At 39.5% G+C, this 14,599-nt stretch overlaps 1 protein-coding gene across 5 annotated transcripts; it reads left to right on the top strand.

The window, feature by feature from the left end:
• The first annotated feature begins 717 nt into the window (after positions 1-717).
• Positions 718-14,517, top strand: bag6l (BCL2 associated athanogene 6, like). 5 transcript variants are annotated; one of them, XM_043217579.1, is made up of 25 exons: positions 718-845; positions 1,374-1,464; positions 1,685-1,802; positions 3,427-3,656; positions 3,770-3,841; positions 4,006-4,128; positions 4,260-4,417; positions 5,153-5,282; positions 5,368-5,571; positions 5,651-5,882; positions 6,108-6,170; positions 7,317-7,627; positions 8,044-8,122; positions 8,206-8,531; positions 8,612-8,894; positions 8,982-9,151; positions 9,790-9,843; positions 9,930-10,032; positions 10,443-10,567; positions 10,657-10,791; positions 10,879-10,947; positions 11,893-12,087; positions 12,244-12,351; positions 12,425-12,571; positions 13,513-14,517. In XM_043217579.1, exons 2-25 carry the CDS (start codon positions 1,387-1,389, stop codon positions 13,606-13,608), a joined length of 3,609 nt encoding a protein of 1,202 aa, XP_043073514.1. In that variant the 5' UTR covers positions 718-845; positions 1,374-1,386; the 3' UTR covers positions 13,609-14,517. The 5 variants fall into 5 exon arrangements, with proteins under 5 accessions (XP_043073514.1, XP_043073517.1, XP_043073516.1 ...); XM_043217582.1 differs by having other exon boundaries at positions 756-845; positions 8,263-8,531; XM_043217581.1 differs by having other exon boundaries at positions 757-845; positions 6,111-6,170.
• Positions 14,518-14,599: the final 82 nt, after the last annotated feature.

Genomic DNA, 14,599 nt, shown 5'->3' with positions numbered 1-14,599 from the left:
TTACAGCTAGCCTGAACAGGTTAGCTGGTCTAACAAAAGGGTTAGTCTGGTATGACCCCAGAGAAATATATGCCGGTAGTTGAGTTTTGACATTTTTGGTCATTTAGGTTTTATAAAACAAGTAAATATAAATGAGTTTACATAAATATTTCATTGTTTCATTTGCTGAACAGCATTACACACAAATAAAATTTATTCAATGAAATCCAGAGTCATAGAGAACCGTGTATATATATATATATATATATATATATATATATATATATATATATATATATATATATATATATATATATATATATATATGCTGAGTTTGAGCCAATAGCATTATAACTTGCACATTAGCCCCGCCCACTTTCGGAAAAAGGAGGTTTATGTTTTTTTTCCTTGTATTGTCTGCAAATTAATCTGCATAAATGCTACGCAAATCTACTTAAATTAATTAAAACTAAAAACGCAGGGACACATTAAGAAAATTATCTCTCAGGCAGTAACGGTTGAGGGTAAGGGGTTGAAAATGTACGCCGGCAATAACACTCTTTAAGTGATAAACTCATTCATTCCTATGAATTTTGTTATTTTCGTCAACGTTTAGGAGTCAATGATAACACGGGTTGCATCAAAGTCTGCAGAGTATATTAAGGGACTTGTGAACATATAAACACATTTTCGGATTTAGTATCGTAGCTTTATTTTGAAATCGTTGCAGAACGTGACATCACTTCCTGGCCAGGCACCGTTTGGAATTAGCTAGCTGCTTGGCTAGCATGTCCCTATAGCTGTTGTGGGGGATAAAATTATAATTAAACACTAAATCGCTGAACTGCCACGCTTATCCCTTAAAAGTAAGGTGTTTAATTTGCATTTCTAAGACAGATATACTTTGCCGCTCTTCATGTGTAACGTTAACGTTTGTTTTTTTCCCCTAGAATTTACAACCGAATCGCTTTGGCTGTCGTTAGCCTGGTATATTACATAGTAATGGCCTTGAGCAATAACACTCATGAATGGCCAATGATTGATTTGTGTTTTAATAATAGGTGTCGCTATTTTGCTTATACGCTGTATTAAAATATGGCTTGTGTTTATCATGTGGGTGACACGATATCAGTACTGTTAGCATTTACAGCGCTAGTAGCGCCCAACGTTACTATGGAGACAAAACGAGACTCTCCTGTTATAATTACCGAAGCTGCACTGCAAGCGTGTGATGTTTCTGTGTATCATAATACGCGGTGAAACTAGTAGTCGGGTTCTTTGACGACAGTGAGTTTTTTTTCGCTAGCAGTGTAACATACATGGTATGATTCATAGAGGTTAATTGCTAACATTCACTTTTTGGAAGCCTTCTTCATCTTCATCTTTTTTTAAAGATCCTCTGGAGTCATGGAGGAACCAGGAGCCATAGAGGTGACAGTGAAAACTCTGGATTCTCAGAGCAGGACGTTCACTGTCAGGGGAGAGGTGTGTTTGTGTGTGCTTTCATATTATCAGTCGTAGACAAAAAACATTTTGAGGGGAACGTGTTTGTGCTATGGCTGTTTTGCTTGCAACCCAACTAGCTCGTTTAACAACCTATAACGCAGGCCGCTATATAGAAAGGCCTGTTAAATACACTTTGCATCGATAAACCAATTACGTTTGCCTTTGTAAGCTGATTGTCACCTCTCCTACTTTCTCACAGTGGACTGTGAAGCAGTTTAAAGCGCACATCGCTTCCGCCGTCGAAATCCCGGTGGATAAGCAGAGGTTGATCTACCAGGGTAAAGTGCTGCAGGACGAAAGGACACTCGCAGAATACAGTGAGTGGCTTCTCTGGGTCTGTTTTAACGCACGGGAACTGTTAGGTGTTCGTGTATCACTCCGCGTGTCTGTTTTTGGTACATTCCAGCCAGAAGGCGGCAACAGGGGACTGCTTTCTTAGCGAGTCGTTGGCCACGTTCACGCAGCGGCAGAATGCGGCCGTCAGTCCCGTGTTTGAGTCCTCAATGCGCTTGCGTTCACACACAGTTTGGTTATTTACGAGTGTGACAACCGCATTCACGGAGGACTGGACTGGACTGGTGGTCTGTCACGTCATGCACGGCGCGCGAGAGCCGCGTGTTTTGGTTGACTTACGGTGACGGAAAAATAAACTGCGGGACATCCGATGTTTTATCCCGTCGGTTTTGTGTTTAGTGATTCAAATGCCCCGCTCTTTGCCCACATTTAAAAGCTGCTGTTGGCTAGTGAAGGTCTGAAGTGGCTAATTTGGACTCTTGTCATGTCAGAAAGTTATGAGCGTTATGAACGTCGCCATCTTTGATATCGCTTCGGTTACTGTCGCTATGGTTACTGGTAAGGAATAGCGGCTGGACTCTCACTGCGCGTTCATGGGACTGTAGGCTGTTGTGTGAACGAGACATTTCGCGACTCACTCCGGTAAAGAAAATACGTCTGTCAGCTTCAAATACAATTCCGCTGCTGTGTGAATTTGAATATTAGCTCAAGCATTTCACTTAAAACAGATTCATTCAGGAACTGAACGAGTGACTGCTGCTGAATTTGGAACAGCATACTACTTTCTGTTTTTGACCATATTTTTCTGTGGCAGGAATAGTAGTAGGGCTGGGATGGTAATTTGATTCAGAATCGATTCAGGGGCATTGGGATTTTCCAACTGCATGGCGATTCCTCTGGAATTGATTCTGAGTTTAGATTGTAACAGCAGATGGTGATCTGATAAAGAAGTGCGTGCGCGTTCGGTCAAGTCATCCAGGCCCTTTCTCAAACGGAAGACTGCATCTTCTATGACTCGCGAATATAATGCTCGGTTAACTGAAATAAACCAAATCCTTTCTTCCGTTTGGGAAAATCGGAAGCTCAGAATCGATTCTCGGAAACCGATCCTTAAACCAATTCTGCATCGGTTTAAAGTTGCAGCGCCAAACAGTAGTAGTATGCGATTCTTAAATGTCTAAAGTATCGTTGAATTATTAAAGAATGCTGATTCATTTAAGAAAGAAAGTTTTTACATGTTTTCATTGGCAAAAGTAAGACAAAGTATGGCTCCACGATTAATTGCATGTTTTCCGAATCTAAACATGAAACTCGACCATATTGATTGTGATTATGATTACTAAATAAATGCACTTTAACACAGCCTCTGTGCTACATTACAAAGCCTTTTGTTGTTTGAAATTAATAAAAATGTTGATGAGAATTGGTGTTCGCTAAATTTGTTTAATAATTTTAGTGCAACAATTTTGATTGACTAATAATTGAATGAATAATAATTTCTATTTATTAATTTTTTTTTTTTTTTAAAGCTAAACAATCGTTATTATCATTTAAATCTTTATTGAGCAGTCTTTTTTATCCGGTCAGATTGGATCTGGTTTTTAGTTGTGTATGTTAATGATGAAAAACGTCTTTGCTCTATTTCAGATGTTGATGGAAAGGTCATTCATCTTGTGGAGCGAGCACCTCCTCAGAGCAGTCAGTCTGGGGGTGGAGGAGGTGGAGTTTCTGGCCCTTCGGGTGCAACGGATGGAGGATCCAGCTCTTCTCAATCCTCTACTTTTCCAGGAACTCCACATGACCGTAATGCCAACAACTACGTAATGCTGGGCACTTTTAACCTGCCTGTGAACATCATGGACCCACAGCAAATACAGGTTACAGTGCTTTCCTAATGTGAAGAGACTCGTGTTCGCAGTAGGCTGCGTGACCTCAGATCGGCTCTGTAATACATGTGTTATTAAAGAAAATTTAAATGTCGCCCATGTAGATGTCAGTGCAGCAGATGCTGGCTGGTGTTGGAGAAATGGGGCGCAATGTCAGAGTGAGCACCAGCACAGGAGTGAGTCATCCTCGCGTCCTCTAACTTCACCGATAATACTTACATAATTATGAACAGAAGCAGCGTACTAAATGTTTGTTTTAGAAGCACTTATGCTTTGTCTGGTCACGGTCTGAAAGGTTATCTCTGGACACATCTACAGTCATTTATTTCCTCTCTCACAGAGCAGTGGCTCTGTGGATGTCCATATCAACGTGGACCAATCAGTGCAGAGCGAGCCCAGGATGAGGCTTCAGCTGGCTGAAAGCTTGCTGCGAGAGACACAGGCTTTAATCCACAGGCTTGAGGTGCAGAACAAATATTTACATCCAACAAATAAAACAGTGTTTTTGGATTTCTAGTTATGTGTATGTATATATGCATATTGCATATTTTCTGGTAAAAATAACTTTTTTTTTTTTTTTTTTTTTTTTTTTAGGGTCAGCCAAGTGAACCGTCATCTCAGCAAGAGACACCACATCCTCAGCCATCATCATCATCATTTTCAGCACAGCCAATGGAGAGCTCCCCACCTCCACCCTCCTCCTCATCCTCATCCTCAGCTTCACAGACAGGAGCAACTCACTCTGGACCCAAGTAAGAGAAAACATTAGGGCCTAGGACAAATACAATTGTCCATGATAAGAAAAAAAAACATTTACCAGGCTCTTAGAAACGTCATTTTGATTTCATTTGGTTAATAAAAATGTTCTACATTTTTAAATAATATTTTCATCTAAAATCTCAAATTTCTAGAAATGTTACGTGCTGTGACCATTAAAGGGAGAGTTAATCTTAATTCCTAGATGTACAGTAAAAAAACAGTATAAAAAAAAGTCATCAGTGAGTCAAATAATTTCAATATTTTTCGAGATATGTTATTTTAATGTCATGATTACTTCTAATATTATTTTGGGGAATACACTACTGTACAAACGTTTGAGGTCAGTTTAAATATTTTGTATGGTAGTCTTATGAACGATAGTTAATTAAAAAGTAATATTTTGTCAAATTATTCCATTTTAATATACTTTTTAAAATATCTTTCTAATTCACATTTTCTTGCTCAGTGAATTGCATTCAATTTTGAAAACAGTTTAATATATTTTGTTGAAACCATGATAATTTTTTGATTTATTTTCAATTCTTTAGAACTTTGTTGAAAATAAAGTTAAAAAGAACAGCATGTATTTTAAATAAGTATTTGTTAACATTAGTCACTTTTGATATGCGTCCTTGCTGAATAAAAGCTCCAAAAAAAAATTGAGCACTGTATCTATGATGTCTTTGACCAATTGCTTTTATTTAGCATTTTTCTTTCCTTGTCTCAAGTCACCCCAGCCCTTTAGAGCTGGTGGAGGTTCTGTCAGAGGTACGAAGGGTGGAGGAGCGTCTCCGTCCGTTCATGGAAAGAACACATTCCATCCTTGGAGCAGCCAGTTCCGCTGACTACAATAACAATGTATGCCCTAGTTTGTTTAATGTTACACAATTGTCTCTTGCGCTGTACAGCATGTTTATTTTCTGAAAATTGATTTATTGGACAGATTCAAGAGCGAGAGGAAGATCAGCGTACTCTCAATTTGATTGGAGAGTCACTCCATCTCCTTGGCAACACCTTGGTGGCTCTGAGTGACCTCCGATGCAATTTATCAGCTCAGCCGCCCCGCCACTTACATGTGGTGCGGCCCATGTCTCACTACACCTCCCCTGTTGTGCTGCAGAGTGGACCGTCTCATATTCCCATTCCGGTGAGCTAACCAAGTGTACATGCAAAACTACTTTCATGCTTTTAGAATCGAACAATCAACCTCAAAATATGTCATCTAGATGAACCTGGGCTCCACTGTGACCATGACGGCAAACAGCAGACAGACGAGCGATGGTCAGGCCCAAACCTCGCAGCCCAGCAACCAATCAGAGCCTCAGGGTCAGGCACCTCCTCCTCCTCCACCGAATGGAACCAGCCAACAGACGGGTCACGGTCAGGGGACTCCAAGAGTGATCAGAATCACTCACCAGACCATGGAGCCAGTGGTCATGATGCAGATGAACCTGGACGGTATGTCACCAGCCCTTCCAATCAGAAACCAAGTGTTCATAGCACTGTGTTTTAGCCATGCTGCCCATTCCTGGTCTGCTAAACTTCACAATACTTCAAACACTTTTCTTCATCATGATGTGATTTTACAATTTAAAATGGTTGCTTTCAGAAAAGGAATTTTGAGACCTGGAATAGGTAGCTGTAGTGTAACTGCCGACCACTGATCTGTGCATTTCTGTGCAGCAGATTCAGACAGTGGAGCGCAGGGCCAAAGGCAACAGAACCCCAGCGCTGCTGGAGAGACTGGTTAGTTTCCACCTCTCTCTATAGTCAGTTACCAGCTGTGCCAACATTAACATGTGGTAGTATTTTAAAGGAACAGTTCACCCAAAAATGAAAATGACCTCATATTTATCTCACCCCGAGGCCATCCTAGGTGTATACAATCACAGTCTGAGTTGTTTTTCAAATAAATCTTTTCCAAGCTTAGAATAGCGGCCATTATTTTGAAGCCCTGTAAATTGTGTATATATATCCAGAAGTACTGCAATGTAAAAACTAAGCTATACGCCTACGGGGTTATCACATCCTCTAAAGCAGATCGATGGGTTTTTGTAACAAAAATTATTTTTATTTTTAAAATGATTCCATCAATAAGTGACTTCCATAAGAGCACAGAGTTTCAGCTGCTTGGCTGACCTCTGCATCATATTATGTCATATGTTGAGTCAGAAGTCAGCCAAGAAGCTGAAACTGAGTGCTCAGTCAGTTATTTACATTATAATTTTAAAACTAGAAATATTTTTGTTACAAAACCCATCAATCTGCTTTAGAAGACATGTGATAACCCCCCAAAGGTGTATAGCTTAGTTTTATGGATTTACAGATCTTCAAAATAATGGCCGCTATCCACCCGCATTACCAATCTTGGAATAGCTAGGATAAATTTTTTTTGTCTGAAAGAAGAAAGTCATATACACCTAGTATTGCTTTGGAGTTAGTAAAATATGGGGTAATTTTTATTTTGGGTGAATTATTCCTTTAAAGAAATTCATTCACTCAAATAATATGCTTTATCATCATTTATATGCACTCATGTCATTCAAAACAGTTTGACTTGCTGTTTTACACTGAAAACAAAACAATATTAGTAAGTATAATTATAGTATTTTTTTTTTTTTATGACCAAAAATGGTGTTAATTTATGATATAAACACGACTCTTGACATTCTTCAAAATTCAAGTCAAACAGGTTTGGAACAACGTGGTTGTGAGTTAATGATGACAAAATTGTTCAGTAAAATTGTTCAGTTGTTAAAGTACTGTTTTTGCACTGGGATGTAGCAGCTGTTGTTTGTAGTCTTGAGTAAAATTCAGACCTTGCAGCAGTTTAGTTTTTCAGCAGTGTTAATAGACACTTTTCACTGAATTTTGTGCGTCTGTTCTCTGAAGGAACAACAGCACCCATCCATGTACCAGGACTGCCACCAGAGTTCATGCAGGCCATCATGCATCAGATCTCCCAGCAGGCTGTCGCCATGGCAACTGCAGCCTCTGCTGGACACCAGGGGCAGCAGCAGAGCACCGCAGGCACTGCAGGTGCCCAGAATGCAGATAGCCCGGCTCCTCCACCACCTCAAGCCAGGGTGGTCATCACACGGCCAACCTTATCTCCACGTATCCCACAACCCATGAGCACCAGAGGGACTACCATCAACCTGCGGGCAACAGTGCCCCCATCAGCAGGACAACAGACTAACCAGGTATGAACTTTTAAGATACGTTCTTGTTTTGGAGACGTAAAAATCGGTGGTCATACTTGCAAACCTCTGGTTAGTTATTTCTATCTTTTTGAATAACAAAATCCTGAAATCTGAAAAACATTTAGTGTATTTGGTGTAATGCAATTTGTTAAAGGATTTAAGGTTTAAAAAACACCTTATTGTCCTCATTAATTACTGTACATTATTGTTACTCCTCTATGCTCAGCCTTTCTGAAACGGGTACATTTTTACAAAGCTCATCGTTCTGAGAAGTGTGCTCTGATTGGCCAGCTATCCTGTGCATTGCATCCAGTGAGGACATAATTAGTGGCTATAATGACAAGCACTATTCTACACCACTCAAAACTCGAGTTTATCTCATCTCTTTACATAAAACTTTTTTTTCTTGAATCAAGGGCAGCCCTATGACGTCCTCTCCACTCACACAGATGGTCAGTGGTTTGGTAGGGCAGCTTTTGTTGCCATTGCACACAGGTGAGTGGTCCTTACCTATTCGGTTTTCTGCACAAGATCCAGCATCACACAGCTTATAAACATCCCATGTTTTCCATCTTTAGGCGACCAGACGTCCACTACATCATCGTCCCATTCCTTCTCTTTCTCTACCTCCACAGCGACCACTTCCTCCTCCTCTACCTCCTCCTCCTCTGCTCCTCCATCCTCTGCTAACACGTCCGGTCAGACGTCGACCCACACCACCAGCACGGCGTCTGTGGGGCAGTCCCAGGAGGCCGGCCCGGGAGACAACCTAGCTCAGCTGCTGGGCTCACTTTTGGGAGGAGTTGCTGGAGCTGGTTCAGGGGTGTCTGGAGGACCTCCCTCCATTACAGTGACTGTTCCAGGCGTCCCTGCGTTTATCCAGGGCCTGTCTGAGTTCATTCAGGTTGGTGGCTTTCTAAGCAAATGGGTTATTATAGTCTGATTTTACCAAATGTGTTCATTTGAGCGTCCTTTTCTTTGTAGTCCGGCCAGCCTGTGTTTCCTCCACCAAACCAGCAGCCTCCACCCTCGCAAGCCACGCCCTCTGCCCCTTCAGAAGCCGCCCACACTACTACCCCACAGCCTCCTAGTGGAGGTGGAGAGACCCTCAGCCCTGAGCTTTTCACAGGCATCGTGCAGGGTGTGCTGTCGACAATGATGGGCTCTCTGGGTGCTGGTCAAGGCAACACTGAGAGCATCGCCCAGTTTATTCAGAGACTTTCCCAGACCAGCAACCTCTTCACTCCTGGAACTGGAGACGCAGTGGGTCAGTTTCCGTGTTTCGTTGGCCCAACTTTAAGTTGCATTTGATGCACTTGTACTGACTCGCCGTCTGTCTTTGTTTGTTTGGCAGGGTTCTTTGGAGATCTGCTGTCTCTGGTGTGTCAGAGTTTCTCAATGGTAGACATGGTTTTGCTGCTACATGGTAATCCTCAGCCTCTGAGCCGCATCCAGCCCCAGCTCACAGCCTTTTTCACTGAACACTATCTGCAAGGCCGAGAGCCCACCGATGCCAACATATCTGTGAGTCTGAGCTCATACTTTTTTCTTACATGACTTTAATGAGTTATGTACTCAACTGACTCAATAATTTGGTTCAATTGTTATATTATTTTTGACTATAAAATGAACACTAGTGTGTAATATGTATAATTTATTTTTACTTTAGTTGTCATATTTATTAGCCTTGGTCTGTTTTAGTTTAATTTGAGCATTTTAGTCCATTTTTAGTCAGTGCACTTTAACCAATAAGCAAAAATCAGTGGACTTCCTCATACACATGTGCTTTCACAATGACCAGATAGCAAACATTTTGCAAAACACATGGCAGAAAATGCATCCTGATTCAGGGATTTATAGTCTTTAAGTAAAATCAATATATAATTATAAATAACAAAAACTAAACAACAAAAAACCCACATGCACTCTTTTTTGTTTTCTAAAAATATATATAAAAAATAAAATAAATAACCTTACTACGTGTGTTGTTTTAGGCTAACCGAGACTTGTCAGCACTTGCATTTTATTTCTTTTTTTCCTTTTTTTGATCTGATCGCTTCCTTTTGTTCTTATTTAAAAGTCGCCTTGTATAAAAGCGTCCAGTAGATGTAAATACTGGCACTGTACTAATGTGTGCTAACGGTATCGTTCTTGTTGTTTAGAGTGCTGCTGAGGATCTGATCAATGGACTAGAGGAGTACATTGCAGAGAGTTTTGTAAGTCTTGTTTGCTCTTCATTTATACTGTACCATCTGTTCATTATACACACTAACTGATAGTCTCTGGGCTGTGTCTGTTTTAGTCCACTGTGACTGTTCGCGAGGGAGTGGACATCATCCAAACCAACATATCCTTCCTGAGACAACAGTTCACTCGAATGGCTACTCACATTCTGCGCTGTACAGGTGATCACTGTACTGTCCACACAGATCCCAAATAATTGACCCCAGTATTCAAATTACATTCATTGAGGACCTTTTTATATTAAGCAATTAAATCAAGAATATAGATATTTTATATATAAGATATGATATGATTCATATGATAAAAGATATGATACAACGATCAAATATGAACTTGCTTGGCAATCTGTAAAATACAAAAATTATATATTTGTTTATATATTATAATTATATATTTGACATTTATTATAAGTGGGTTTTTTGTTTATTTAGATTAAATTTTATTTTAGTTTTAATCATCTAAATTTGAATTTATACAGCTTAATTAAATTAATGATAACAATTTGTAATATTTTTTTTGTTGTTAACAATTAAGCTGTTTCTTGTGGGGTTTTTTTGGTTTTTTTCCCCAGATAACACATTTGGCCAGCGCTTGTTGTATATGTGCACCCAGGGTCTGTTTGAGTGTTTAGCTCTCAATCTTTACTGCTTAAGAGGAGAGCAGAGAGCTTTGACCACTGTCATCAACCACCGAATTGTAAGATTCATTAACTCCTACTCATGAAGGTTGTTTGGTGATGCACCGAAGGCATCTTTTGACGCGTTCATGTTTTACTCCTCACTCAGAGGAGAATGTCAGCTGAAGTAAACCCCAGTCTGGTGAACTGGTTGACCAGTATGATGTCCATGAGGCTGCACGTGATTTTAGAGCACAATCCAGTCACTGAAGACCAAATCCAGCATTACGTCATCTATACGCAGGTATTCACCCTCTCGTCAGGATTCACTCCCAAACTGAACCGCAGATTGCAGGAATTAATATGCGTCTGTTATGTTTTTCACATACAGAGCGAGTCATCTCAAAGAACAGAGTCGGAAGCACTTGCAAGCCATCAGTCAGATAATATGAGTGTTGAGGTATGTTTTAACTGAACGAGATTGAGTCTAGTTTACTGGTGCATAGAACTATTTCTCAATGAACTGATTAAAAACACATTTAAGTCTATTCACTACCTTTAAAAAGGTTTAGATTTGGAAGATTTTTATTTTTGTGAATATTTATGTGCTAGCAAGACTGAATTTTCAGCATCATCACTTCAGTATTCAGTATCAGGAGAAAAAGAAATTAAGAGAAAATATAAAAATTCTAATATAAAAAATCTAAAATTTTAGAATAATAAATGTTGATTTAGCAGCAAACCAGCATTAGAATGAAAATTCCAACACGGTAATAAGTTGCATTTTAAAATGTATTCAAAAAGAAAGTATATTTTACAATGTTACTACTGTTTTTTCTGTATTTTGGATCAAAGAAATACAACCTTGTATTTTTTTCTTCTTCTTTTCTTTTTTTTTAAATGCTAAGCTAACACTAATATTTTTTAATACTTAAATATTTTTGTAAATTTGTTATTGTTGTTATTATTAATATTAATAATAATAATAAAAAGAAGAATTTGCTTTCTTTTTTCTTTTCTTTTTTGTATTCTTAACCCCGGTTTCACAGACAAGGCTTAACCCAAGGATGTAAATTTAAACTGATTCAACTGAAATCTTAAAACACATCAGTGCCTTTGTTTTGTTTTAAGATGCACACCAGTAGTCCTTTTTTAAGGCATGTTAATACAAATTACTTGTCCAAATTGAACTATGGTCGTAGACTGGCTTAGACTAGGCCCTGTCTATGAAACTTCAGTTAATTGCTGTTTCAAAAAAATATATTAGTCTAGTTAACAATAACGCACACATCATAAGCAAATGTCCTTTGTGTATTTCCTGTCCCTGAGGCCTTAAACACATCTGGATGTTTTTCTGCACTATGAACCGTATGTCATGATGGTAATTTGTGATTATATGTGACAGATGGAAGAGGGTCTGTCTCCTGCTCCTGCCACCACTGCAGAGGAAGTCATGGCATCCTCAGGAGACACTGCTGATGGTGATGAACCACCTGGCAGGCCTTTGTTAGAGGAGACACGAGGAGCAGTAGCCATGGCACCCGCGGACAGGGAGGAGTCAACTGGGGAGGCGGAGCCATGGGCAGCAACTGTTCCACCTGTGAGACTCCGTCGTCTGTTGTGATTCATTCTGCTGAACGTTCATTTTATCGCCTTTTTTAGTACACTGGTGTACAAATAAGCTCAAAGTTAATAGCACAAATAAACCAATGACTGATATTGTGTACGGTAATGAGTTTTTCGATATGTTAATCAGGAGTGGGTTCCCATCATAAGACATGACATGATGACCCAGAGGAAGATGAAAGCACAACCGCCTCTGTCTGATGCTTATCTGCATGGGATGCCAGCCAAGAGGAGGAAGGTCTGTGCGCCTACGATTAAATCGCCAATGCAAAATGAGCAATTCAATTAGAACTGCTTTCGTCACCTCACAGACCGTGCAGGGGGAGGGTCCTCACCTCTCTCTCGCTGAGGCCGTGAGTCGAGCTGCCAGGACAGCGGGGGTGCGACCTGTTACTGCCCCAGACAGCCTGCAGGGGGAGCTGGAGGCGCCAGAGCTGCAGGAAGCCTATACACAGCAGGTAAGAAACGAAACTCTGTCCTGAGACACCCCCTTCCTTAGTCCTCACTTGCCCCTTCACAAAGAAAGACCTTACAAGGTCTTGAATCAGAGCAGAAAGCCTTTTAATAAGTTGGGACATGGGAAAAGTTGCGCAAACAGCAAAAAATTAATATCTTCCTAAGCATTTTGTCTTATTTTCCAGTACAGTACAGGTATTTCTAAATATCTAGAGCTTATCTATTATGTTTTTAATTAATTAAAATGTAATGGAGCTTGACTTTGAAGTGTTGCTAATACAACTCATTTTGTTCTCTCTAGACATTTATATTTAGGCATTGTTTTCTTTTTAATTTATGTTTAATAAAATTATATAACATTTTATTTTTATTTTTAGTATATAATATTTAGTACTAACAATTTTTTTTCATATATAATATTTATATTAGCATATTTCAGCGGTTTCAGTTAAAAGAAACAACTAAAATCGTTTAGAGCTCTGTTTCTGAGCTCTGTTTCTAGTAATTGAGTTTCAATGTTTTTCCATAGTAATTGAATATATATATATATATATATATACAGCAGGGTGGTGAACTTTGACCTTGGAGAGCCACAGTTTATCAGAGCACAGCTCCACCCCTGATTAAAACTCACCTGCCTGGAGCTTTTTTGTAACCCTTCAGACCCACATCATTAAAGACCCTGATATACTTCAATTGAACTTCTTTTTCGTTTGAGAGCAAAAAGACATTCGAGAAGGCTGAGTGACGGTACGCTGTTTCCGCCACCCCTGCTTGAAGTGGTTTTCAGTTTGTCCTTCGATTTTAGCTTGAACTATATTGCGGTATTAAAGCTACAAATTTAGTCTTACAAGATAATAGTAATGCAGACCATACAGATTGTGATCTTGCTCTCTGAAATGCACGTCATTGTGAATCTTTTGCATCCTTCATTGTCTTCCAGGTGAAGAGCGATATAAAGAAACGACTGAGTGATGATCCAGACTACAACCACCAGCGCTTTCCCAACACTCACAGAGCTTTTTCTGAGGACTCCTAACCCTACAGCTCTGTTTACTCTCTTGTCATCTGTCAAACATAGTCGTGACCATGACGTCTCAAAGGATCGGCCAATAGCGTCTCATGCATTGAGGGGTTCCAGCTGTTTTGAAATTGGCGACTGACACACATCTCGGATGTCTGCCGTAGTCAAATGTGTGGATAGTGGCTAAATATAGAGCCGGTGAACTAGACCGGCCTTGGAGGCAGAAGAAACTAGACTTTCTTTCCGCTACGTGGCATCTATTTGTCAGAAACAGCATCTTATAATCTTAGTAGATGTCAAAACATTCAATTTTACTCTGACGGGATTTATATACGCCCCTGTCTATTGTAAATTAGCTGTACATTGTTGTAATAAGTTGTTTTAATAATGACAATAGTAGCAGGCACATACACGTGAAGAAAAACTCATTCGTTCCAGCTCAACCTGCTCGGTGTGTAGATAGAGGAGATGCCAAGATTGACGTTTACAAGCTCCAGACATGTTGAACATGATTAGATGTACAGCGCTGCACATTCGTCACTGAGGACTGGAAGAGTTTTAGTCATAGTGATGCCATACAGCTGTTATTTGTAAGTATTTCTTGCATGCCAAAAACATCTTGTTGGCTCCATCATGTTGTTCATGAATGTGGCTGTTACAAAATAAATGGTTCAAGTCTAGAATTACTTCTAATTTTAAACAGACGGCTGGGTCTGCCTCTATATGTTTGGCCACTTACATTAATGTGGTTTAGTTTTTAAAGCAAACGCAATGACTTTCATTTGAATACAAATTGGTATTTTTTTTTTTAAGATGCCTAGGAATTTGAATCATTGGATGACAGTCTTTGCATTAATATTGTCTCAACCATGATGCAGCCGTGTTAGAACATTTTAATAAATAAAACATTATCCTTCAAAAGTTCACAGCTGGTTATATTTTTTTATGATTTTGAAATTTTGAAAGTCCTAAATACTTAACAAGGCTGCATTCATTGATCAAAATT

The sequence above is a fragment of the Puntigrus tetrazona genome, chromosome 19 (assembly GCF_018831695.1).
Source record: "Puntigrus tetrazona isolate hp1 chromosome 19, ASM1883169v1, whole genome shotgun sequence".
In the NCBI taxonomy this organism is placed as follows: Eukaryota; Metazoa; Chordata; class Actinopteri; order Cypriniformes; family Cyprinidae; genus Puntigrus; species Puntigrus tetrazona.
Note: the sequence above shows the minus strand (reverse complement) of the source record. Positions and strands in the feature narration are given on the sequence as shown.